This window comes from Nipponia nippon, unplaced genomic scaffold, assembly GCF_047370975.1.
Source record: "Nipponia nippon isolate SJK-2023a ecotype South Korea unplaced genomic scaffold, ASM4737097v1 scaffold_2, whole genome shotgun sequence".
Taxonomy (NCBI): domain Eukaryota; kingdom Metazoa; phylum Chordata; class Aves; order Pelecaniformes; family Threskiornithidae; genus Nipponia; species Nipponia nippon.
Window position 1 is genome coordinate 45,279,653 of NW_028262336.1, and position 27,216 is coordinate 45,306,868.

General features: G+C 40.6%; 1 protein-coding gene across 1 annotated transcript in view; it reads right to left on the reverse strand.

The window, feature by feature from the left end:
* The window catches only part of PHEX (phosphate regulating endopeptidase X-linked), a 114,171-nt gene extending 88,640 nt beyond the window's left edge, over positions 1 to 25,531 (reverse strand). The window contains exons 1-5 of the mRNA XM_009476238.2: positions 25,155 to 25,531; positions 21,284 to 21,352; positions 18,626 to 18,787; positions 2,615 to 2,701; positions 1,314 to 1,540 (exon numbers count right to left, since the gene is read on the reverse strand). Coding sequence (XP_009474513.1) covers positions 1,314 to 1,540; positions 2,615 to 2,701; positions 18,626 to 18,787; positions 21,284 to 21,352; positions 25,155 to 25,266 — 657 coding nt within the window. The 5' untranslated portion in view covers positions 25,267 to 25,531. The remainder of the gene's footprint in view (positions 1 to 1,313; positions 1,541 to 2,614; positions 2,702 to 18,625; positions 18,788 to 21,283; positions 21,353 to 25,154) is intronic.
* Between the last annotated feature and the right edge of the window lie 1,685 nt (positions 25,532 to 27,216).

The following is a 27,216-nucleotide window of genomic DNA, read 5'->3' on the forward strand; positions in this document are numbered from 1 at the left end:
TACTGGGTGAAGATACTGCTAGGTATAATTCATTTCCAAGAGACCAGCAATAAGGATATAACTGCCCAGGCCTTCGCTGACAGGTGACTTGGACTGAAATATTATGACAGGAGATACCTAAATTTCTCTCCTGACTCTACTGTTTCAGTTCTTTTAAACAAATCTCCAGCCAAAGTAAGCCTGACAGGATCTGAACAACATCTTAGCAGAATGACATCTTTAATACAGCGAACTGTTGATCTGCTATTGACTTAACTATTCAGGAAAATGTCCTAGAGATGGGGAAAAGTTACCCTTCAGTTTTATACCAGTTAAATGCCTCAGTCAAAAGACATTTTAAAGAAGTGACTCAGAATCAACATCCACTCCAGTACCACCACAGTTAACTGTTGTTTGATCCCCAAATACAATGTATTCTTGGCTATGTACCTACAGCTAGCCAAGGTGCTAGCAACGTAAGGATCATAGATCCTATTTTGCTGTGATGAACGGCATCATAACTTCCTTCTTTGTCCCTTCTCTCTTGCCTTCATAAACTGTTTTCTTGTAGCACTGGAGAGCTGGTCTACTCTGGCTGCTCATCTCTACTCCTTAAACAACAACAACAATGCATTTGGCCCAGGCACTCACTCTTGCCACGGTGACGTCTCACAGTAATAGTTACAATTCTCTCTGGAGTTTTGTCAGACTACAGTGAGGCAACATTTCTTGGGTCTTTTTCTCACTAATCTAAACTGTTGTGTAATGCCATGCACTGGTAACAAACCAGTAATGCTTTAGGTCCAAAAGCAATAGCATTTCAGTAAAAAGGTAAATTCTGTATTTCAAGTTTAGAAGTGTTTGGAATACATCTGTGTTGTAAGGTGCTGTATAAGCACAAAAAAAATGTGTTTCCACCTCAAGAAAAATAGCTTAAGTTCAAAATATCTGCTACTGATGTACCATTCTTCATCTTCACAGACAAAAAACATCCTTCATGCAACTGAAGAGTCATAAGCAGTACTCAGAACACCCCCAGGACTGGATATATATATTTCATGCACACAGACCCTGGACATTGGTCCACTGGGAACATATTTTACCTTTTTTTGCCATTTGAAAAGGGAAAATATCCTGCACAGAAATATTTTTCAATAACTTGCTGTTCCTAGTGGCTTCTACACTCCCATAAATTGGCACCTATGTACATCTGTAAGTCAGTAGATAATAGCAACAATAATCAAGTGTAAACACTTGGCATTTAAATATGTTTTTTAAAACATGAGACCACAAAATACCATGCAAAGTAACCTATTAGATATGCTGTATTTTACCTTCAGGATATACCGATTGGAGATTTTATCATCAGCAGCCACATATAAACGGATGAAGACAGAGTTACTGTATTGACCACGAAGGGTTGCCAAGGTTTGGACTAAGCTAAACTTCCTTTCTGACCACAGCCCTTCAGGTCCAATGTTGGATTCCAGCACAGGCCAGCGGAAAGGTGAATGCCTCAGTATACTTAACAGGGGTTTCACGTCAGCTTTTTCAATTTTATCTGAAATGTCAAAGTGTGACAACAATTACATTCCAGACAATTCAAATCCAGCAGCAGCCACATGAGACACAAAGATTTATTGGCGTTGATCGATCCCTAGGCAAGACAAAACACAATAGCTGAAACCCAGAGCCTCTGCTCTGCCTGTGAGCATAGAATCACAGGAGTCCAACCCAGTTTATCTGAGTCAAGGATAAGAGAGGCAAATCAGTTCCTTTCAGAAAAGGCAAAGGGCTGGAATTAAGGTCATTAAAAAAAACATTCCTCACTTAGGAACTAGCATAGAAACTTCACTGGTTCTGAGGGGGGGTTATTGTACATAATCAAAGCTCGAGGGATCAGCATCTCGGCACCGAGGCTGTGGGGCAGGCTGTCTCAATTGCTGAGAATCAGGCTCAGGCTGTGCTGGAAGAAAACTGCTCAGGAAATAAAGCCTGAAAGAGTCAAAAGGACAAAGTGCACTTTGAAGGACAAAGTCCACTCCCTCTCAGCTCATCTTTCAAGGTAGTGATGTGTCCCAACCTAGTGTACCTCATTTTACAGCAACGTTTACAAGCTCAGGAAAAGCACTCCACAAACGTGGCTATAGGGCTCATTATCCAAACTTGCTTGACATCCAGATAACACGAAGCTAAAGAGGCCACGGCTGTCTATGCCCAGCCCTGTGGAAGTGTTTTGATTAAATGTATTTAAAGAAAGGTTGTAGGTGCTGAGCAACAGGGTCTTGAAAATGTCAGTATGAAAATTTCATCAGAGGTCTCCTCTGATTTACCAGGCACTACCCTCACACTCCCAGGGCATGGTTTTGGCATCCTTTTGCACAGATAAGTATCCCTTCACAGTTCCCTGACAAGCAGAGGTCTCTGTAAAACTGACTTCTTGTGCCTTGGTGTACCTCAGTCTCGATAGCCAACTTCAGAAATGTGTAGAAGACCCTCTGCATTCAGTTGAATCTAAATCAGCAAAACCTTTGATTTCTGCACAAAGCTTCACAGAGCTCAGCAGAGAGCAAAAAAGCCTGCCTTTATAAACACAAGTAACACATATACGTCCCCCTCAAATCAGGCCACTTACTCTCATTCATGCAGGATGCATAAAGGATCTTGGCCTTCTGTACAGCTTCACTGTCTCGTCTTTTGCTGATGGATTTCTCAAGCAATGCTGAAAAAAAAAAAAAAAAAAGACTTTTTTCCAATACATCAGAAAATGTAGGAACTGTTTGCCTGTCTCAGCATTTGCTTTAATCATAGCGTTTGCTTAAGAATGAGATTTCACATGTATTTTCTTAGGCAGAAACACAGACATAATTGCACTTTTTTCAATCCCCAGCAGAGAAGGAATTTTTATTTATTTATTTTTAAGAGGACTGTTTTAAAGCCAGTTGACAGATACTGTTTATTATTCATCCTCACAAACAGCCACCCTCAGCAAACTGAGGGGACAGGGAATTGTGGGGTGAGGGTGGGAACCAGTGCACAGGACAGGGAATCAGGAATTCTTTTCAAGTGGCTCAGCTCCTGGTGCTGATATGTTGTGAAATCAGGGTCTAATGAAAAAGGTGACAGCATCCAAGGAGCAAGACCGCTGGTATTCGCTTTTGTCAGCTCTGCTGCTGCTGAAAGCAAGCAGCAGAGAACTGCCCTGTTGTCTGTCAAACACACACAACCTTTATAAGATCCAAACAGGTCTTGCACAGCACTGTTTTATTGTTACTGGGACCACTGGAGACAGTGGCTTTGCTGGAACCATCCCAAGTCCCTCCCACTGTATGATCTGCCAGAGCTAAAAAGCCTCGAAAAATTAAAGAATGCATTCTCTTTACCATACTTCCCAGTGCTCTGGGTTTCAGATGAGCAAAGGCACAGTGGAGATTGGCCCTGTGGGGTGCTGTGCCTGAGCTAAGAAGCATGCCTCGAAAGGGAGAACAAAGTGCAACCCAGGAGTCCCAGTGGCCTGCCACAGTCAGCAGAGGGCCACTGGGACTTCATAACACCAGCAATGGCAAAACCAAACCACTTCCACACGGAGCTTAATCAGGCGTCAATGCAACATTATTCTTCTTTGCCAGTACTGGCTGGAGTGATGTGGAGTGCTAAAGAGGTGGTGGTGCTGTCATCTAAGAGCAGCACCCTCCTGCAAACAGGCAGCAGCTGCTCAGTCTCCAGCCGTGCCCTTTCCAGCAGCTCGCCAGAGGCTTCTCTCCAATGTCCCCTCTCACAGGATGCAAAAGTCCAGCTGGGTGGTACCACTAGATTCTGTCGCTGAGAATGGTCTGGGTTTGCTCAGCTCCACTCAGTATTAGGAGCTCGCTGCTGGAGGGAGGATTTAAAGACACTTGTTTCCCAGGATTTCCCTAGCACCTTGAAGAACCTGCCATGCCGCACCTCTGAGATGTTCCCCACCTGTGCTCATGGGAACACTCAGGGGACCATACTGCTGACATCAAACAGTTTATTAGTCAAAGAATACCATAGCGATGAACAAATGCCACTTGTTCTCTCCCTCCCATCACTTTTCTGCTTAAAAAAAACCAAACAAACCTCATTTGCTTGGATCTTTGAGAAATGTAGTGAGATCATTCCCTAAAAATACTGCTGGACAGGATTCCCAGTAGCTTTGGTTTCAAATCCTCAAATTGTTAATATTTCTCAGCGTGTTAAACACAATATAATACCAATCATTGACACATATCTCCAGTGTGCCCAGTTCTTAGCAGAATAATCAGACCTGTTCATGTTTTAAAAATGGCATTTTAAACGAAACTATAAATGAAGCCTACATAAAACTAAGGATGAAAAAATACACTCCTATTAAAGCCATTGCAATAACTTCTGTTCCTTGCCAGTGAGCTGCACAGCTATGAATTTTTGAAGCTAATAAAATTCAGTGGCTAAAGTCCAGCTAAAGCTCAGGAGAGATACAGAGGATGAGAGCCAATAAAATAAAATCAACTCTAGGAATACACCTGCATAAAATCCTGTTAAAATCAGACCTGGCATTTTCCCATCAAACCCCTTCATTGTGGAACAGAATGAAGCTGTAACACTCCCTGCACTATTGCAAAGAATGAGGTGAGATAGACACTGCCCATTTGCTCAGAACTAATTTATGAAAAAATTCTTGGTTCTGATGATGGAAAAATCCAGTGATCAAACATGAAAACCTTAATAAGATGGCTGAATCCCACAAACACTGAAATAGGGGATGTGATCCATGAGGGACTGTTTTTTAAGCTATAGAGGTTCCTCAGTATTAGCCTCAAGCTTCCATGTACATTTAGAAGCTCAAACCTGGAGCACTGGTCAGTTCCACACGATTTCTGCATTAGCTAATATAAAATCCAAATCCAAGGTTTGGAAATTCTCTTCTTATTCAACTCACAAATATATATGGGTTTTACATGTCCTTGAATATTTACATTCTTCTTAAAGAAGAAGAGCAAGAAAAGGCAAGAAGTGATGCATACTAATCAAAAATATGGGTAATCAATTAGCTTATCTACAGGTCGCTGTGTCCATGGAAAGAAAGTCACTACTGTGGTGGAAATCAATGGAGACACATCAAGCTATTTTTAAATTAGCAATGTCAGGTACTGTGAGTAGCCTGGCCATAGTAGCAGGCTGCAACAGCCCCCCTCCTGCACTGAACATATTTAACTGCATGGGTCGGTGCATACCGAGCTCTGCAGCATAGAGTTTTGAAGGGCTGCAGGTCAGAGTTTCTGCTCTCCAAGGACCTCTGCAAGTTGAACGGACCTGCTTCAGGGCTATCCTGCGTTCTCACCAGCACGGAGAGGCACTCTCTGAACAGTGCTCCATCTCTTGACATGAAATGTGGCATTTCAGGGTCTCATCTACACTGAGGAAAACGCCAGCCAGTGACTACAGAGAGCAAAGCCAGCCCCTCTGCCAAAATTCAACTCTTAACTATAGCTGGCTGGGAAGACTGTCTTTCCACCTGGAAAAATTTTAATGGCTTCAGATGTCTTCTGTTTGGACACCAGAATGAAAGCAAAACTTATGAGGTCTTCCAAAGGATAGGAAGAGAAAGACCACCCCAGATCAGTTAATGTTTAGCCTGATGAGATACCCACAGACCTGCTGTTTAGTTCCCTACTCTGCCTTTCCAAACACCTGCTCTCACCCCTCACTAGTGGATTGTGTGTATTCATGCAAATCCACTGAGAAGTTCAGTCTAATAGGTTTTGGTTTTTTTTTTTAAAGTCCAGTGGCTGGAATAAAGACTGGCCGAGTTAGGGAGATCAGGGTTACAAGTGTTTTGACTAAAGCAGCTCACTCAGCACTAAGGAGGACATTGCGATTGTTCTTCTTGCAGCTCCCTTTTTTTTCTTTTAACTCAGTTTTCTTGTTTCAAAATGAAAAGCTCCAACTGCCTAAAGTAATCTTCCATTTTAGGACTCCAAAGATTAACTGAATTCAACTTGAATCCATAGACAGTTTCCATAGACCAAAAAAATATATCCTTCACCAGATTCACTGATTGCAAAAGAAATTTTATCCAGCTTTGATCAGCATCTTTTCGCTTCATCTTTAAATAAGAATTTTTAGGAACAAATTGCTTTGACCAGACTAGGAAACACACAGCACTCCAACAATATTAACAAAAACCCCTTGAAACAATAGTTCATTTGTTAGCTCCCAGTTAACGTTACAGTGCTAGAGATGGAATAGCTATCTAGCTGAAGAGGTTAAAAAAAGACCACAATCTAAGCTGATTTACAACCCTCTGAAAGAGCACAGGATCATTATTAACAGCAACCACAATTTAACAACTTATTGCTGCTACTGACTTATATCACTAGCCTGCCGCAAATGCAAAGCAGAACATCATAACCAAAAATCACCAGGACAAGCAAAGTGAACAAGCATAGCTTAAGCCACCTTGAATATACAGTCTGCAATCACGTTTCCCCAGCCAAATATAAAGTACATGTTTGAATGGCTGCTCTAGCAAAGCAGCTCTTCTTCAGTCACGTCTTTTGTTTCCTTCACTTTCAAATTAATTCCAAAGTCATTCTCTTCAGGATAAAAGGGATCTGGGCCTGCACTACTGATCTCAGCACCTCATCGTCCATGTTCCCACATGCAGAAGATGCCCATACACAAGATTTATGTCTCCCTTCACATAAAACATAGTTATAGCAAGGGTCAAAACCTATTGGTAATTCTGCTCTGCAGCACTGAAATAACATAACTCATCTCATCAGGCAACTACCACTTGTGCAGTCAGAAACTGGCTGAAGGTATTCATGATATCCTGAACTTTCTGAGGTTGCAAATTGCTTGATCATTCATTTTCTTCTACCAAGGGGCTGAGGGCAGGGAGGTTCCCATTGCAAATCAAAGTTCTTGTACTTCTGGCAGCCCAGGTCAGGCAGGTTTGCATCACCGCTCTCCCTGGCTTTTGTACAAAATGCAAAGACTCAGCATCGCCAACAGAAAACACGCCATAGCTGGGAATGATCCTCAGTTCTCTGAATTGCAGATGCTCAGATGGACAGCCAGGAAAAACAGCCACAGCTGCAGGGGGTGGGGAGCTGGGGTTGGGAAGGAAGGAAGGAGGTTTATATTGAGTTGCCTTCAGACAGTGCTTTTCCAGGGCAAGAGGGCTAAAAAAGTCCAGCTTCCTGTGGTTCGCTACCCTACAGTAAATAGCAATCATCTGCTGTTAAAAGTGAGAGCAAGGCACTTCACAAAGTAAGCTTTGCACGTGTGTGTGTGTGTGTGTGTTTATTTAACTGCATGTTATTCTAAAGCTGCTAAGGATAGTCTTGTGGCTAAGTGTTACCTTTAATCTTACTTTCCATTTCTAGCCCTTGTTGATTTTCCAGCCTACTGTCTTACACAGCTTCACTTTGGTTTTCAACCACTGTATTTTACTTATGGCACTGAGAAATCTTGTACCTTTCCCTCTTCTGACTTGGAGTGCATGAACAAGGGATTGTACAGCCAGATTTTCAAGGAAAAGAAAGATTCATACCATTTATTCAGATTAGGAATATTGATTCAATTTATCAGTGTCCTGATATGCAGGTTATATATATTCTGTATGCTATCAGACAGCTGTCTACATATTAAGTTAAGTTGCAATCCTGAGAGACACTATGTGATTCAGTAAGCTTATTTCTTGTTCTAGAGAGAAAGAAAAAAAAAAAAGTAAGTTTTCTCTGCACTTTCCAACCCTAGATATGGAGAATACATTGTGCTAGTAAAGATAGTAGCATTTTTTTTTCCCAAATCATTTTTGACCTTATCCTTTTACAAACATCTGCTGTATGTGGAAAACACAAACCAAAGTGCTTGCACAGTGATATCTGATGATGATTTGAAACATGTTATAATGCTTTGTATCTTGAAGAAAAACAACTGCATGTGCAAATATCCCAGCGGGAATATGCTTGGACTTTAAACAAAAAAAAAAGCTATACAAGAACCCCAAGAGGACATCCCATTTCCTGGAAAGTTGTAACCCTGAAGGAGCAAAAAGCTAGAAGCAGACAAGTAATTCAGCATGAACCCCCAGAGCAATCCTAGAGCAAACAGCAGCCTTAGACTGCAAAAGCAGACAAGTATCAAAGTGGGGAGATGATCTTATTGTTGTACACAGGCTGGTGATACAGACTGGAACACTACCTACCCTTTGGCTGCCCATATTTTAAAACCAATGTTGGACGGCTGGACCAGGTAAAGAGAAACATCATAACCATTTGGCTTTTTCTTTGGGTAGAGTGGCCTAAGAAATAGAAGGGGGGGAGGGGGGGGGGAGGCCATGCAGTGAGGGAGCATGATTCGTCTCTCAAAAGATGGCTGAAAAGGCGATGGGATTACAGTATGAGAGTACTTCACCATTAGAAAATGCTTGGTGCCAAAGAAGTCTTTAGCCTACCGAAAAAAGGCACAAAGAAAGCCACCAGTTGGAAGATTAAGACAAATTCAGCTGTGACAGTGATTAACCACTGGAGCCAAGCAACCAGAGGAGACAGTGGCTTCTCTGCCCCTTAACATCTTCAAGACTTGATGCTTTTTTGGAAAATAAGCTTTAGCCCAATGTGAATTATATTTTATCCCAGTGCTATTGAGCTGCATTACATGGGTAATGTAATTGTGTGTGATATAAAAAAGGTCATAGGAGATAATCTAATGGTTACTCCTGGCATTGCACTCTATGCATTTAGGATAAGGATCTCAAAGCACTCTTAGACATGAGGGACCAAGGAGATACAGCCATTATCCATTGTTGTAGATAAAGAAAGTGAACCACAGAGGATTAATTCCTCCTTATCTAACTCATGTCAGAGTCCTATTGATTGGAACGGTGCTCCTTTATGAGCATTAAGCTTGCTGAACTTGATCCAAACACTCAAAGAGCTTGATCCTTTGGAGATGGTGAATGCCCCTCAGTCCTTTTAATGTCAGTGACAGTGGGAGTTGCTCAGCATTGCCCAGATGATGCTCAGTACAGCAACTGAAAGCTATTTGTAACGCATTGTTTTCAGGAGTAGATCCAGAAAGCAGCCCAAGGGCTTCTCAGAAACCCATGCCTACTCATTCACCAGGCCAAAGGCAGAAGATGCTCTCTCATCAGCTATGTCCACAGTAAAGCCCTATCAAAGCCCCATGCAACAGCATGCTCTCCGTTTGGTTTGGGCAGCAGTAGCTAGCAACCAGATATTTGCTCCATATTGCATGTTTATGAGCTTCAGTTTCTTAGACCAAAATACAGGAACTCTGCTTGTGGAAAAGGAGTTTCTTTGCAAATACCTGATGACAGAGAAGGTGGATTTCTCTTTCAATTCTTGAGCAATAAAGACTCTGTTCTTCACCCTCCCCTCTATGCTGCTCTACAGCTCTAGAGGTCAGGTTTCTAAACCAATGAGAAGAATAATTAAAAGAGCTGTTCACTCATCTCTAGCTATCAGTCACAAACTTTGTTTCCTTCTCAGGTTAGCACTATTATGTGCAAAACTCAAGTTATCTTTTGGAAAATTGCAGGAGATCCTCTGATGCCAGTAGCAGGATGTTTTAAGGATGACCTGTGAGGAATTTCGGCTTAAAAGTAGACGAAAAAACCTACTCAGACCTCAGTTTGAGTTTGGCAATCAAACCAAACACACAACACTTGTGTGCAGAATGTCATTCCCTGAGATCTCTGAGTTGTAAGATAATTATGATTAATCTAGTCCTTATTAAGAAAGTCTGACTCTTAAATCCTTTATTTTCTTCACACTAAAGAGCTCTGGCAAAAGAGTTCCTGAAAAGCAACTAAAACCCTAAAAACCCAAGTAGCCAACTGCACTTGTGCCACTAAGGGTATCTAAGGACTCCAACAGTGCCATGAAGGCACTGCCTTTTCTTCAAACTCCAAGTGCACTGGATTTAAGAAGTCAAGTTCAGTACGGTTCACAGAGCAATGATTTGGCCAGGATGCCAAAGGGCACACAAAAAACTTCAGAACCACGCTGCTGTTACGGAAATCACAGCTAGACAAATAAATGTACAGTCTTAATTACAGTAATGCGAGCTTACATGTTCCAAGAGTGATTATTTCAGAATGGTTTGGGGTCAGCTGATGTTCATTTAGAATATCTGGTTTCCAATTCTTTTTTTTTCAGAGACCAAAGTTAAGTGAAGGAGAGCTGGCAGTGGTAAGTTTTATGGATGAAGGCCTACGAGGGGCACAATGTTCTACCTCAAAATAAAAGCAGTGGCCACAGCATGTAAAATTATACACAAGACTGTTGTGATCACTTGACCAATGGTAGCTTCCCTGTCTTGCTACATGAAAATGAGTTTAATAGCTGCAACAGAAACAGTCCAGGTTAAGAGATCGTCAAAGAAGAAAATCTGATATATATATATATATATATATTTATATTCTCATCAGTTTGGAAACCTGACCCCTATAGCTGGAGTGGGACATAGAGGAGAGGTTGAAGAAAATATATATATTTATGTTCTAAAAGGAAGTGACAGGCTTAACTGACGTATTTCAAAGCTGGACATATCTCTTGGGAACAGGACAAGTATAGTCAAGCCAAGATTATTCTTAGAGTTAAATCTGTTCTCTCGAAGCACTCTCCTGAAAAAGACATGGACATCTCCTGCTGTAGGACGCAACGTATAATGTTTCAGTACAACTTTATCCCTCTTAGCAGGTTTATTAGCATAGGTCAAACTCCCACACTAATGCACCTGCCCAGCTTTCGTTTCAGAGCTGCTTTGCATCTGGAAGCCTCGGGAGAAGAGCAGAGCAAGTTCTCGCCTGCCTGGAAAACCTCACAGGGAGAAACCTCAGTGGAGAGCGCAGAAGCCTACTTACGGCTCTCTTCTGACACCAGTGTAACCCAACTTCAAACACATAATTTCAAGGCCTGATTAAATTCCTTTATGCTTTTAAAACACAAATTCTTCTGAGAATTTCTCCCGCTATGCAACTTTAGCGTACAACACATTTCCTCTATTAACAATTGATAGCAATATTTGTTTTTTGAGGCTTCCCTAAAATATGAACTAACCTAAATTTATTTATTTTTGTAAACTACCAGTTCTGCTAATCGTGCTGCAGTGCTTCTTGCTAGTTCAGGTGCACAGTTCGACATGTGCAGTCTGGAGTCCTCATCCCCACCAGACTCTTTACAAGAAGTGAGCTGCAAATGATGGGTTTTTAAATAAAAGTTTGTTTCCAGGATTCCAAAATAAGAAAGTATGCTTTTCACTCCCTCACAGCTAAAAAGAAAAACAACGAAAAATTTTCTCGCCGCTGTAGTTAAATATTTTTTAAAAATACCAGCACCTTACCGACATTAAGGCTGCTCTTCCTTTTTTTTTCCTGGTGGCTGTAAACATTGCTCAGTTTTAGAGGACTGGAAGCGAAGCAGTCAGAGCCTAATGCACTACAAAAATGATTTAAATGCATTTTATAAACACCTATTTTGAATTTCTAATGCATTATGGTCCAGATTTCCCTACTGTTTGCTAAATATATATGGAAAAACAAACTAGCATCAAAGCCTTGCAAAAATCTTTCTCCATGTGCTTAAAAATATCCTTGCCTAAATAAAGCTTTTCCCTTTGAATCTAAAATAAAATAAAATAGTAAGTCAATACACTTTTCTGGTGTTTATAATGTGGCTTTTAAATTTTACCAAAGCATATATTGTTTCCACTTTCATGTATTTTGTGTTCCTTCCTTAATCAGCCTTCTACTACTTTCTTACCTTTTTCTCTCAGTTGCCCATTGTAAATAATCAGGTCACCAGAATCATCTTACTGGTGTACATAAGGACTCAAAATAATCACTCCAAGCAACTTTCAAAGAGGCAAATTCCTTGCTCACCGAGAAACATGAAATAATGCAGAGTACTAGACACAATCCAGATTGTCTTACCACCTGCCATATTGCATATTCCCACCTCTTTGGAAGGCAGAAGCATCCAGGACGCCAATGAATGGGGCTATTGGTCCCTTTTGGAAGGCCTTATGTTGGCTTACACAGCCTCAGATATGCCTTAAATACAATAGTTTCCGTATTTTCAAACCATTAACTTTTTTTTTAAAATAAAAACTACCAGTGTATTCTGCAGCTCCAGGAGCTCATTCCTCAGAACTGTCTTCGTGGAGTTGATGCCTTAATCTAGGCCTGCCTTGTTTTGATAAACTGTGTCTCCCCCACCCCTTGTATTATTTTGTGAGTTTGGGGAGAGAGGGTTGGTTGGTTGTTTTGTTGGGTTTTTTAAAAGGCATTTAGTGATGATCAACACACCATTAATCAATTCAGGCAAACATGCTTCATATTTGATACAATTAATGTCCATCAGCCTATTTCTTGATGGCAGTGTCCATCTCACCATGATTAGACTAGTGACTCTTGAAAATAACCAGCCCATCATTATTAATTCCTCTGACATTCTGGTAGAACATTTAATCATTATGAATTAATTTTGCATTAATGAGGATGTAATTAATATGCACGTCCTCAGGAATTAATGAAGATTTAGTAATTAATCAATTCATATAAATTCTAATTCCCAAGGAACATAGATCAAGTAAATCAAACAAATGTTCCCAACCACCAATTTCATGAAAGGATGTGGTATTTACACAAATAAACCCAATTAATATTCTCAGATTTTAGGGTTCCCCCTCACCCCTTGAGAAGAAATTCCCTAATTCTTTTCTTGAATATCTATTTTGGCAATATGGAAGTTTTCATGGAAATGGGATTCAAACAGCTGTGCTTACATAAATGCTTCGTAATGCTGCTCCGTGCCCTAATATACAGCACATTTCCTAAATGACAATGCTGTTTATTTCCAGTTTCAGCATTTTGTAAATTCTCTGAGTTTGTATATGAAAAGATAAGCACATCATGTGAGTTCCTCAAAGTCAACCGACATAACTGTACACAAACTGCAACAAAACCAATCTTATGGGGATGTGAGAGCCTCTGTTCATAAACCTAATTTCAATAATAAATCTTAATCTTTTGAGCAATATTCCCCCCCTACCCTACCCTGCTCCTCTAGCCTCCCAGTATCATGCTGCAGGGGATAACACGTCTTTACAATATTAGGCACAAGAATTTAAATTGCATTTAAACCAGAAGATTGCAAGATCCCCAATTTTTACAATATAAGCAGAGCTCCATAGCATTAAGCTAAATGGCAGCATTAAGCTTTACTTCATTATATTAATACTTTCAACACGTACTTGCATCATTTTTTTTTGTTAGTCAGAAAATGGGAAATCAGATGACATGGATTGCTATGCCTTTCAAGGTATGAACCCTCTTTCTGCAAAATTACCAGTCCAAAGTACAGTCATACTGTGATTTTGAAATCCAATATCTGCAGATATGAACATATCATCCTTCTGCAGGCAACAGCCAAAACAGAGGTTCACTGTAAATCCAGGGGGAATATTGTGCCACATGTGGAAGAGCAACGTGCTGTAAGCCCCATTCCCGTTCCAGCGCCAGGCTTGCACAAGGATGCCGCTCTGGTCTCCTGACCAGGGAGATGCTGTGGGAATCCTGCGGCTCAGTTACTGTGCTGCCTTGAAACCTCATTTAGGAACCAAAATTACCTCCTTTCTGTACTCCGTGTTTCCCAAAATCACCCATTACAAATACAACTTTCATTTCGAGCAGCCACAAAGCCTGGAAAAAGTCCTGGCTTCTCCACCTTTGACTCAGGTATTTCATTTTACCAAAAACCTATTAACTTGTTGCCTAGAGAGATTTACCTGACTTGTGCCACTTATGTTATTTCTTACATTTAGATGAATAAGCCATTATAGGAAAGATATGGACCACTGAAAAAAAATATCTAAACCATTGGAAAAAGATCTGTTTGTAGTAGAAAAGACTGAGCAAAACAGTGTTAAGCATTGTTGCTGTTTGCTGCTATCTTGTTATCCAGGAGCAGCTATCTAACAAGAAGATATTGGAGGCAGTAACAAACATCCTCTGAGGTGTGTTGTTTTTTTTTTTTTTAATTACTGCTGGTATTCTCCCTCTTACTTGGGACAGCTCTCAATGAGCTACCTCTAAATGAAGAAATCACAAAAAGATGGGTCAGCTAATACAGAAACCTAGGGATGAATGTCAGCAGCTACATTACAGATTTCATGGGTCACATCCAAGAGATCCCAGTGGTCCCAACTGAGCACCTGCTGAAGGGTGGAAGAAGAGAAATCAGCCCTACAACAACCCTGTGGCACAGGGTCTTCTGTGCAGGACAGCAGCCGCTCAACACCAGCAGCAGCCGCTCAACACCAGCAGCAGCCGCTCAACACCAACTTCTGGGATGTGTCTAAAAGGACTATCCTATGATCAAATAGTATAAATTTCCATACTGAGATATTTTTACCTTACTAGTTTTACTTAAAAAAGAATTTATTTTCTTAAGAAAACCATTGCAGATTATCTTGGGAAAAGTTGCCTACACTGCCAAGCTGTTTTGTTTGCTGTCTGTCTGATGTTCTTTAAAAACCCACACACCATATCCTCCTAAAAGGCCTCCATTTCTTTCTCTATGCCACATTGGAAATTTCTCATTTTAAATTGACTGGCATTCAGAAAATAGCCACGCTAGAAAGCTTAACGCAGCAAATTCATCTCAGGTACATGTCTCACTGGGCCAGGATCAGTATGGAGATTTAATCTGTAAACTGGTTTCCACAGACATAAATTAAAATTTAAAAGGCCTGGAAGACATGTTCACAAATGAGTCACGTAATTTAAATCAGCTCCTTTGCAGTGCTGAGATTTAGGAATGTTTGTGTAGTTTTGTGGGGTTTTTTAATTTATTGCTTCCTGCATGGTCACTTAAAAAAAGCAAAAAAGACAAAAAAACAAAACCAACAAACCAGCTGTATATCATTGTTCTGCAGACTTCAGAGAAAGGAAAAGAAACTGCTTGGTTCACAATCAACATTCACCACAGGTAACAGGCACTGATTTACTTGCCTCAGACTTCCAGTTCTGAACTACTCACAAAAAGCCACTTGCATTTCAATGGTAAGACAATAGTGCTCCTAAACTCTTAATTAAGGTCACCAATCAAAATCGAAAAGTTCAGCAGGAACACAAATAGCTTTGCAGGAAATTTTACGGTAAGTGAAAAACATTTATTAACTTGCAGAGGCATTGCAATCTTGACCTGACATAAGGCTGAAACAGTTGCAGTTTGAGATAGCTTTTGTTCATGCCACAGGTGCTACAGTCAAATCATTTTTTCCATTTTGAAGGAGTTTGAGAGCTTCCTCAGAGGCCCATCAACACTGAAAGTGTTTGTTCTTAACCAAGGAGAGGCACTTTTTAACATGCCTACAGTGTATCTACAAATGAAAGGCTGGCTTCAAGTCAGGGACACTCTGGTCGAGCCAGGAATGGTTAACTGGAAGTAAGAGTACCTCGGTCCTCCCCAGGACAGTTCTATAAGGAATGAAGAAATTTTAACCTAAATATTAGACATCCATTACCTGGATCTGGGTCATAACTAAAAACACGAGTCTCTACTTTTGACATATCTTTGGCTATCTACAATTGTCTTCTGTACATTCCTCCACAATGTGTGAAATCCTGCTGTTGCTGATGTCCAAGAAAAGACCTACCACTGCTTTCACCAGGGTAGGGTTTTGTCCATTTTGTATAGCCAGGAGATCAAAGTGAGTTACACATGTGGTTTAGAGATTCCTCCAAGAGCAGAAAAAGAAATCCAAGTGACCCTCAAACAAAGGATGGAAAAGAAATTAAAGGGGAAACGATGATATAATTTTAGTTTGAATCCATCCTAAGACAGCTAAAGAAAACCATGGGAGCATTGTGTGTGTATATATATATATGTGTGTGTATGTGTATATATATTCCTACCCCATTATAAATCCAAATCTTACAAAAAACAGGATTTTTAACTATCACATTAAGTTTTGCAAATCTAGAAGAACCCTGAAACGAACATTTCTTGTCCTGTTCCTTCAATCAACCAGAGATACGCAGGCAAAAAATCTACCGCTCAGTAGTTCTCAGCTATTTTCCATTGACCCATTGCCATCCCTCTCTTTGGAATTCCCCATTAAAGCACCAAAACCCTTCACCAATACAGAAGATGTTCTACGCTTTCTTGAAGCTGACACCTGCAAAGTCCTATGCTCTTGTGTGTCCGCAACCTCAGAAAAAGAAAAAGGAAAAGGAAAAAAAAAAAAGCTTTGCTTTTAAGCCTGGTAATACTTAATGCAGGGTTCAGTATGTTATACAGCTACACCTATCACTTTTTGGTAAGGCAAAACTAATTCTTACACTTGCTACCCATTATCAACTGGAAGATATTCTTCCATAGCAATTGCCCCTGAACAGAAAATGAAGCTTCCAGAAGACTGAAGATACCCTTGTGTAACCAAGGCCATACACAGGTCTTTGCACAAATACCCAAACTCCCTTTCTGCCTAAGGCTCAAGAACATTCAGGGACCAGAAAACAGATTCGATGTTCAAATTAAATTATTTTAAGCAACACTATTTTTTAATATATTGCCTGAATAAATACTTCCATCTATATCACACCATCAAAGAATATCAAATATGAAAAATGTGACTTTCTCGCCAAGCCATGTTATCACTTTAAGATTAATAGTTTTCTTTAATATGATAAATATTTCAGAACATAGAACTTGCGTAATAATCAGCTCTTTAAAGACTGGGGCTTTTTTAATCTACTGAGTGTCAAATAGGGACATTTACAATGAAGTACAAAGTTCCACTAAGAGTTCTTTAGGAAGGAGAGATTAAATTGGCTTCCAAGGTCTGGTCAGCCGACACTTTTTTATTTTCTTTTCCTTTTTTAATTACCAAGAATATATTTTGGAAAGTTTATTAAGTAAAAAATTAAGGAGAAGATAACAAAGGTTATATTAAATCAACTCCTCTACACCACCCAATGTTTCACATCTTTGTCCCTGTACCATGCCAAGGAGCAGTTTAGGCCTCCTATTAAAGTAGTTATCAGGCACTTCATTACACCCCTTTTTTGATATGGAGTTTCCATTAAGCAAATACTTCTCACTTAGATGTTTCTTTCTTTGTCCTGTATTTTCCTAGCTCTGGATTAGCAACTTCTAAAGGGACTGCCGTAAGAAAACCATATAAAAACGTGGCTTAGCATGATGTCCTTCATTAGGCTCTGTAAAAAGAGGAAATTAAGGATAAAAGTCACAGCTTGCTACTCTATATTCAATTAGGACTGGCTTCTTTGTGGCTGTGGTTCATGCAGGATGTGCAGTTATCTAATACAGCCCGGTTCTGGCAGCAGAACAATTAGAATGCAAAGCATAACTTAAAGCAGGCTCTGTCAGTATTTTTTTTCCTTTGGTTGTGGCATCTTCAGCAGACTTAAAACAGCAGTCATCAGATCATATCCTATGCTGAAATTCCAAACTCATATTCTGAAACTGAATGCAGCTTTTAAAATACTTAATGATGTGAAAATTGAATATGATATGACTGAAGAAAGCAAGCAGAGAAGGGCTTTGGTGACTACACATGCACATATGTACAAAATCTAAGAGAAAAATAAATGCCGTATTTAAGCGCAACATCCTAAAACTGACCTCTGTTCTGTGGTGAGCTCAAAGCAGGCTCTTAAGTCAACTAATAGGTCAATAACGTGCTCAAGGTGTGCAATGCTCAAGCACACCAACAAGAAGAATAAGTCTTGCACATATCCCTTCTTTTGCATGACTAACTTTTAACAAAGATTATAAGACTCTGGCAGGGTTTTCCAACCTAACAATAATCATCACCCTTCCTCCCCAGTTGGTCTGCACAGCTTCCTGATGAGGTGGCCTTGCTGCAGAGTATAGCACAAAGTCAGGTCACACACAGATTAAAATACCTCTCTTCCTACACATTTCCACCCTGGAGCTATTTTTTCCTCCAGACACACATTCTTAAGCAGCCTTCTGTTTCACTGATGATAGCTCAGGTACTTCAATGGCAGCTTGAATGGCAACATGAAGGAAACCCAATACGCAAACAACCTCCATCTCCGGAAGCCTGTAAATTGACTTCTGCCAAGAGCTAGGTAAGTATACTGGATAATAACACTCTGGTTTTGCCTTATTATATTCTTTTCCTGCTATTGGCCACTGCTAGAGACAGAGTGCTGTCCTAGACTGATGTTTGTCTGGATCTGGGACATTCTTAAGTGTGTGTGCCGTGCTGCTGCACTCTGGTCTACCTGTCTACTGCGAGGGGGAAAGAGTCCAAATCCCCTCGCCTTTCCCGTTGGTATAAGGAGTACCGTTTCATCCCTCCATTCTTAACTGGTAGAGTTTCTAGCAGTTGTATTCTTCCTCCCAAATTCTGTTTGTGTTATAATTCACTATCTCTCACTGTTATTTTCAGTAAAAAACAAAAAAAATATACTTAAAAGAGAACATCAAGTTGGGCTGTTGGATATTATCCAATGATCAGAAAGAAGTATGGAGTCTTTATTCATTTCAAAACCAGCCAATTAACAAGCTACAGTGACAAGCCAACCAAGCACTTTCAGAAATGCCATACTTACCCTTCAGTTTGAGGTCCACATTGTGTCGCAGCCAAGGATAAACACCATAGTTTGACATGTCTTCAGGAATAGGGTGATTATATATCCAGCCATCACATGCAAATCGATAAAAGTTCTCACATGGATCTACAGATTGATTTATCTTGCTTAGGATGCCAGCAGCTGTAAAAAAGACACCACACAGATTTTGTGGAACACTTTTTCCTAAATAGAGAATTACACAAGGCCACAGTCCAGAAACAATGATGAATATTCACCAGTCTCTGCAACGTGATGCTGACCTCACTGGCAAGCTAAGCCTTGCTGTTCTAGGGCTGATGTGTGCCCTGATCTCTGTCATTTTTAAAGAGCCCCAAAAATACCACCCAGCTTCTCTAGCATCTAACAGTGCCTACATGAGAAGCACAAAAAGACAAAGTACCTGTAATGAATGTTCTTGAGTGCTGTACGCAATGACCACTGAACCTAGCACTACAGGAACATGAACTGCTGGAGCCAGACAACTGAAGACAGGCTCTCCATTGCTGCCATGACAGAATTAATTGCCTGAGGAATTTAGTAGCAATACATATCAAGCAGATTGTAATTAGCATTCCAGAAATTATGCACTGTTTACCTTAGCTGAATAGCTGCACAAGAAAACAAATCAAGTTCTGATCTACCATTCATTGGAAAAGATAATTGTAGTATTTTCAGCTCCATTTTGTGACTGCATCCCCACTGGTTGCTATTTCAGGTGAGACTGATAACAGAAAGAGCAGTCTGACAAGCTAGAGAATAGCTTTTGAGTATCTAATCATAGAATCATAGAATCATAGAATGGTTTGGGTTGGAAGGGACCTTTAAATGTCATCTAGTCCAACACCCCTGGGATGTCCCCCAGGGACATCTTCAACTAGAGCAGGTTGCTCAGAGCCCCGTCCAACCTGACCTTGAATGTTTCCAGGGATGGGGCATCTACCACCTCTCTGGGCAACCTGTTCCAGTGTTTCACCACCCTCAGTGTAAAAAATTTCTTCCTTATATCTAGTCTAAATCTACCCTCTTTTAGTTTAAAACCATTGCCCCTTTCATGCATTATAGTGATCGTGGCATAAATCTACATGGGTCAAGTAACATGGAATATGTGGATACTGGACATTTTTTGGCCAAATGACCATATGTTTTGAGGTTTATCCAAATAACTGATTAAAAATCCTAGCAGGAAATCTGATAACTTTTACAGACTTTACAGTACTATTTCTAGCATCCAGTAACTCTTTCTATGATATTTCTATGTCTCAGCTGTAATTCTCTCACATTAGAAACTCTCAAACTGACTACACTGAAGACATTTGGTCCTTGGCAATTTTCTGTCACTCCTGAAAGGCCGTTCAGCAAGGCAGGGCTCAGGTCTCGAGAGACTACGTAGTCGCTACACAGAGCGCTGAGCTAAAACAGTCAGGCCATGTAGGTGTCCAAGTCTGCTTTGGTGCAAAATCCCAGCTTCTGCTGAGCTTGCAAAAAAAAATCTGTGTTATTTCATGTGCACGTGAGAGGAAGAAAGCCAATTCAGATTCAAACTTCTTAAGTGACATATTTTTGTTCTGAAGCTCAAGATGAAGCCCCCCCCCCCCCCCTTTTTTATTTTGTTGAGGTTTTGGGGGGGGGTGGTGGTGGTGTTTTGATTAGTCATCCCACATTACTTAGATATTTGTACTCATTCAAGACTCAGCTCTGGAGGGTGGTGCCCAGGGCGGCCAAGAGCACTGTCAGTGCAGCACAGAGCAGAAGCAGAATGGCAAGAAACGTCCTGGTAGTGTTGAGATCTGCAAATTTTTCAACTTATGGAGCCCCACAGAATTTTTCAGGATTTCGAACACAAGCCAAGCACCTCACAGTATCAGCTTAATATGGTTCAGAATGGAAATAAATACTTTCATAAGTTCACACAATGTCCACTTTGTTTCCAATAAAACAGCTCTAGGTGCAGATTTCCAGATGTGGTAACGTTTGATCTTTGCTCTCATTAGACTCGATGATAAAACTCTCATTGATTTAGTGAGAGCAGAACTCCATCAAAACTGACCAGTGCAAAATGGATGTCTCTCAGGTCCTACCAAGCCCAGTCCCTTTAGCTCGCATTTAATATTAATAGGTGTCCCAGCTTTATAAGGATTACCACATGTATCTCTGCATGGGGAAAAAAGAGCCTGACAATATGGAAGTAGTTGCAGATTTTGAGTCGTAGTCACCACATTACAATTGTGCAAATCTGTGCAAGATGTGGCCCTAAAGCATCTCTGTGCCTAACAAGTCACTTGCTAGTGTTCTGACTACTGGGAAAGAAACAACAAAATACACCTGAAGGTCAAGTCACCCAACATTTTGTTTCCTGTTAAAAAAAAATAAACAATCCCTATAGGAAACTTCGAGTTAACCTGGGTAGAATAGAGTTAAAACAATTTAAAATATTAATTTTAGTTGTAGAAAATAAACAGATCTGCAGCAACTTAAACAGTGACTTTTAAAAAGTCTGGGTTTGTTTTTCCCCCCCCCCCCCTCATAATTAATTAAGCTTTCTGAGTAAAGCATATCATGGAAAAATTTAAACAGAATAAATATCTCATTAACATACTATAATCATGATATAACAGAGAGGATAAAATTGTTGCTTACCAGCTTCAATGCATTCTGAGGTCAAACAGTACTGTTGCTTCGGATGAAACTTTATAAGACCTTGGCTAACTGCAAAATGGAAAACCATAATGAGATCATTTGTAATGAATTTTGACCATTGCAGCCAAATGTTGTGTACTTGAATATTCAAATGTCAGTGCAATCTCTGGCCCTAATGCATCTCTGACTACATTGATTTAAAACAGTTAGAATGTATATTAAGTAAATACTGCAGCTCGTAACAAATAAATTTCCCCTCCTGTGCCTGCTTTCTCCTTCTTCTGTCTTTGCTCGTAGGCAGCATGGAGCAAGGGCTGTCTCAGCGTACATTTACGCAGTGCCTGGAGTAACAACACTTCAGCTTTATTGCCAGCGAGCGCCAGCACGATACAAACAGTTAGTCATTGTTGCTATCATCCTCCAGAGATGCACCTTCCACAGCTGGCAATGCAACATGGAGCTATCTAGCCACCTTCCGCAGGGTCTCCACAGCTCTTCCCAAGCTCTGGGGCTGGCGTTGCCCTGCTGCACCTTCTCCTGCGGCAGCACTGCGCTGCCCAGTCCCACCAGCACGACCCAGCACCGACGGGGTGTTTTCAGGGTCTCCTTATTCCAGCCTGCAATAAACCAGATAGCAACAGGCACAGGGATAGCTGTGGTTTATAAGGCACAGGGCAGTTTCATGTCTGAACTGGCTCCCAAAAGTATTGTAATTGTCTTTGCTTCCAAAACCCTGGCTGACAAGAACTATGAAATTGTCAGTTGATTTTGCTCATCTTTTAAAAATGTGTATTACAGCTGCCACTGAAACTTAAGCATAGGAATGGCTAATTTCAGACACTGCTGTCAGGCAGCAAATATGCAGATAATTGACACTTGGGATGAGGATGGGAGAGTCCCAAGAGGTAGATGAAATAAGACTCAGTAGATGTGCTCAGTAGACAAAGAAATGTCCCGTCATATTCATTATCTTAATAACTCAGTCCATGGCAAAAATAAAAAAGGAAAAAAGCCAAACAAAAACCCCAAGCTTGGAATATATTAAGGTGTCATAGCTTTACCAGTGCCGATAGTTATAAAGCAATTTCTCCTGTAGTTATATATTGTTCAAAAGGGATAAGAAAATGTGAAATGGTATTTCAGCACAGGAAAATATTACTATAAAAAACCTAATGCTAGAATTGAACATAAAGCTGTTTCATCTCTTCCAACCTCATAGCTTTAATGACAATTAATAACAGAAATGGCAGGATTTCAACCAAGTTTTCTTAGAAACTGAGAATGTAAAACTATTTCTGGACAACTTTACCAAAGCTTCAGCTGACTCAATGAAACACAACACCTCAACCTTTGTAAATTAGCCAAGAAATACACAAGATTTTGAGGCATATAAAGATTGTAATTGGAATACTGAAGAACAGTAGAAAATAGAGAAATGGAGGTCTTCAGAATATGATTTTGAGCTATATGAAATGCAAATGATGGATAATGTCCCTATTAATAAAGTGTTGCACTCCTCCTGACTCACCTTTTCCCCTCTTCAAAGTTAGCCTTTTAGAACCCATCCAGGTCTTGAAAGTTTGCTAGATTTTTTTTCTTAACAAAGCAGAGAAAGGATGGAAAATCCCAGACAGCATTTAATCCTTTTGCACTTGATGTAAAATGAGGGAGAACAAAAAAGAATCAGTAAAGAATCTGAAGTAGCCCTCGTGGTTTTAATACTTATTAAAAAAAGCGAAATATCATTTCAACTGGTTTTGTTCTGTTTACAACTTCATCAGTAGAGCAAATTAAAAAAAAAAAAAAAAATCTTTGGCAGTAACATTTCCCTTTTAATTAACAGCTAATTTTGATTGAAAAACTTTGCCTGGTTTTGTTCTCTTGCCGTTTTGTTGTTGTTTGTTGTTAAGAGAACTAACCATTACATTATTACATACAGTTGTGGTTATAACACTCAGTGTCCCAGCTTCTTCTATAAGCCTGTTTCCAGATTCTTAAGCAAATATACACCGTAATTAAGTTCCCCCCAAAAATCTGAAAGTGGAAAAGGCATACAAATATGCAGATACTAATAATGTGGGTCTTCCTATAATCTGAGCAGCCCAAAGGGCTACCGAGTCAGGAGGAGAGGCTACCAATTGAGGTTTAGAGCTGCCTGACTCCCTGCTCAAGGGAACTTGAGAGCGATCTTCTTCCTTTTGCTCTGGCCCCGGCTCCCACGGAGGAGGTGGCTCCTGCCCTTCCACAGCCCACACCACTGTCCGCAGAGCTGCAGGCAGGACCCCGCGTGACGCCAAGTGGCTCCCCTGGTAGCTCCCTGCCGAAGTCATAGTATGGCTACAGTCGGTACGAGCAAGTAACAGTAAATAAAAAGACGTGATTCTCCCAGATTCCTCTTACAGTTGTGGGAACTCTGAGAAGAAAGAAGAGAAGCAGGAGAAGGCTACGTTTCACTCCTCAGGCTGGAAAATTGAGAGGAAATTGTTTCAGGTCTACCAGAAACAGCAAGTTTTGCAGATTAAATGAAAACTGAAGAAAAAAAGGTCATCTTGAGGTGCCTGAAATGTTTCACATGACCAGAAATAACAGTCTCTTTTCTACAGTTTAACAAAACTAAAAAATAACAAAACTAAAAAAGAGTTAAACTCAAACTTACAAACAAAACAGTGTCACAATGAAACATGGAAACATTGCATTGACAAAATGTTAAACCAGAACAATTTAACTTTTTTCCTTTATTCTTTTGGTTGAAAACCTCAGACAATTTCCAAACAAATCCTGAAAACATTTGGCTTGACCCAAGGCCAGCATTTTTATTTTCTTAGCAGTTATGCCAATGAAAATTTTGACACCAAATCCCTGGCTATGGAATAGGCCTCAACACAGAAAACCAGCTCTAAGAATTAATATATTTGCTTGAATTTTCAGGTCTGGTCCATGGATAAAGCACTTATATTTCTGACAAGCTATGGTGGTAAATGTCTATTGCTTTTTACAAGCAATAAACAAACAATCTAGTGCTAAAAAAAGAAATAAGGTCTCTCCATTTCTCCCTGGTGTTTCATATTGTATTCTGTAAGTGAAAAAACATTATTTTTCATCTAGAAAAAATATTTTGCACTAACAAGTTGAAGATGCAATCCTGCTCACGTTTATAAAGAGTTTTGTTGAATTGAGTGGGATTACTCACATACACAAAAGTTACTTGCCTGCAAATGTTTGTAGAATTTGCTCTAGAGCAGAGAAACACTGAGTACGAGCCTGGTGCTTTAACTATTCTATAGAAAATCTGGCATAATTTTCTCTGTTGTGGTTATAAATGAAGCAGACCTTTCAAACAAGATCACAAGATCATAAAGGATCAGAAGGAAGCAAAAGATATGCTTAGAGGCTAAGCTTCCTCCAGTCCAGGGAAATCTGTCTTGGTCTAAAGAAATGAAAAGTTGAGCTGAATTATTCCAAAAGAGGATCTGTCTCTGCAAACTCTTATAGGATACAACACTGCTTTCTCTTCTCTCCTTGGTCACAATCTGTGAGTTTGTAATCAGCGTTACTAATACGCATAATCTCACCTGTTTCTCCCAGTTCTGCAAAAGAACCCAATTCTGAGTAGAACACATTCAACTGAGTATCCAAATTTAAATTCAGCATTCAAAAAGTTACATGAGCTCACATTGCATCTTCCAGCTCTAGTGTTCCCACCACAAATCCCTTTCCTGACACATTTCCATTTCAGGATAAATACAAAATGGGGGGAAAAGAAGAAGAGACCAAGATTTTCAGCAAAACACATCGTGGAGCACAAACGCTGGCACCAAGCAGACAGGCTGGGGAGGGTTGCGTTCAGGTTAGCCTCGACCTTTTCACTTACCCAAGAAAAGCGTGGTGCCAAGCACAACGGTGCCACTCACAAAGACGATGAGGGCGATCCGTGTGGCTTTACCGGCTGCTCTCCTGGCCTCGGGTACTGCCTCTCCTTCCATCAGGTTGGCTTGGGACGTGCTCACTCCCGCAGAAGTCTGGTTTTCCTCTGCTGCTGTGGTATCAGTATTTCAACTGCTCACAAACTGCACCCATGAGCTCTCCTCCTCCTCTCTCCTTTTTACAACTGCAGGTTTCTGTCGTGAACCATTTCCTAGGCACTTCCTGCTCTCCCCCTCTCAAAGGAAAATCATGCGTAAAATAGCAGCTGTCTCCTACGTTTTCCTCTGACCAGGAGGAGGAAAGGCACGCGGTGACCACTGTACGTACAGCCCTTGCTGCCTCTAGAGCCTCTATGAGCCGATCGCTCAGCAGTCCCTCTTATCAGGGGTGCCGAACACAAGGATTTCACAATGTTGCTGAACAGATGTTTTAGCTATTCAAACATATAGCTTTAAACCCCTGTACAATCAAAGCAGGATTGCTGACAACTTTTACAAACACAAGACAGATGGAATGTTTTCTTTTTTCCCCTTGCGGTTATTTAGAAAGACTAATTATTTGCTGACTAAAGTTTCCTCCTCTTAAACCATTCCTGCTGCATCATTTGGCTTCACCAGAAGAGATACCCACTCAGTGGACAAATCCCTTTTTAAAGCTTCCTAAGAGTTCTTCAAATATCATGTAGCATTTTATTTTGGGAATTTGGTATGTGACACTGCGTGCCAAAAATCACAGTCATGCAGCACAAAGCAATAATCAGCACAACCTACAGAACAGTGCTGCTTTAAAAGCTAGAGGTTTTTTTTTTTTCCAGGCAAGATATTTCAGTCCTTGCTGATATGCAATGAATCTTTGGAGATGATCCTATGCTTCCAAGTCAAGTACTACTATGAGCTTAGTGGAAAGTATCTATTTGGCACTTCAAGTTGGGCGGGGGGGGGGGGGGGGTGGGAAGCCTTATTTATATGGATTTCTCAGTTTCTGGCTTAGACTTGATGATTCTCTCTGCAGGTGGCAAGGTTTCCCTATTCATCAAGTAACAAAATTAATCATGTCAGGGTGAATTCTCTGAGCTGTGACATTCAGCCCTCTGAGGAGCTCTCACTTCCTCCAGAGCTGGACTCCCATGCAAAACTTAAGGATGCAGGGAGAGGCAGCGCCACGCTCATGCTCCCAACAACAGTTTATGTGTCTGAGTTACTTCTATGTGGGTTTATGAGTTATTATCTCAGCCCCCACCCACCCTGATAAAAAACTGTGCAAGTAGAGAGAAGAAGGGGATATGTCACAAGGTGTGCATGATGGCAAAGTTATCAGTTTGGAGACTGAAAGTTTTTTCCCTGTGAACACCTGCACACAAGTTGTCCTGGATCACAGATGGGCAAAAAGGGAAAACCCACTCCATCCACAGGAAAACTTAAGAGTTTGAAGGTCCTGAAACCCCTCACTCCTCAACCCCCTCTACAGCCTGGTTGGTGTCCTTAAAAAAAAAAAAAAAAAAAACAGAACAACAAAAAAACAAAAACAAAACCAAAAACCCAGCAAGCTCCAGGAGGGCGTTCTCATCTCTGCTTGGCACAGAACAGGAAAAAAGCATTTGTTTGTTTTCACCTGCCTACTTGTCCCACATTTAACCCACGATTTTTGGCATCCATCAGCTGAGGAAGAAGAACGAACCAGGAGGACCACGTACCTCCCAGTACAAGAGTTCCCATTCATGCACGAATGACTCCATGGGTGTGAGCAGATCCCTGGTTATAAAGAATCGCCAGCGCAAGTCTGTTACCAGCACAGGTTTGAAAAGGTATTTGAGCAACGTTGGTGCAATTGAGTCTTCATATCAGAAATCATTAGGAGTCTCAAAAGGGCTGCCAAAAGGGCAGAGTGTTGACACAGAAAATGCATGGACATGCTGCGAACTCAACACTTAATCAACTTTGCCCATGATCCGAATGCCGAGTAAATCTCAAAAGCGCCATTTCACAAGCATTTGCTGTTGATTGCCTGAC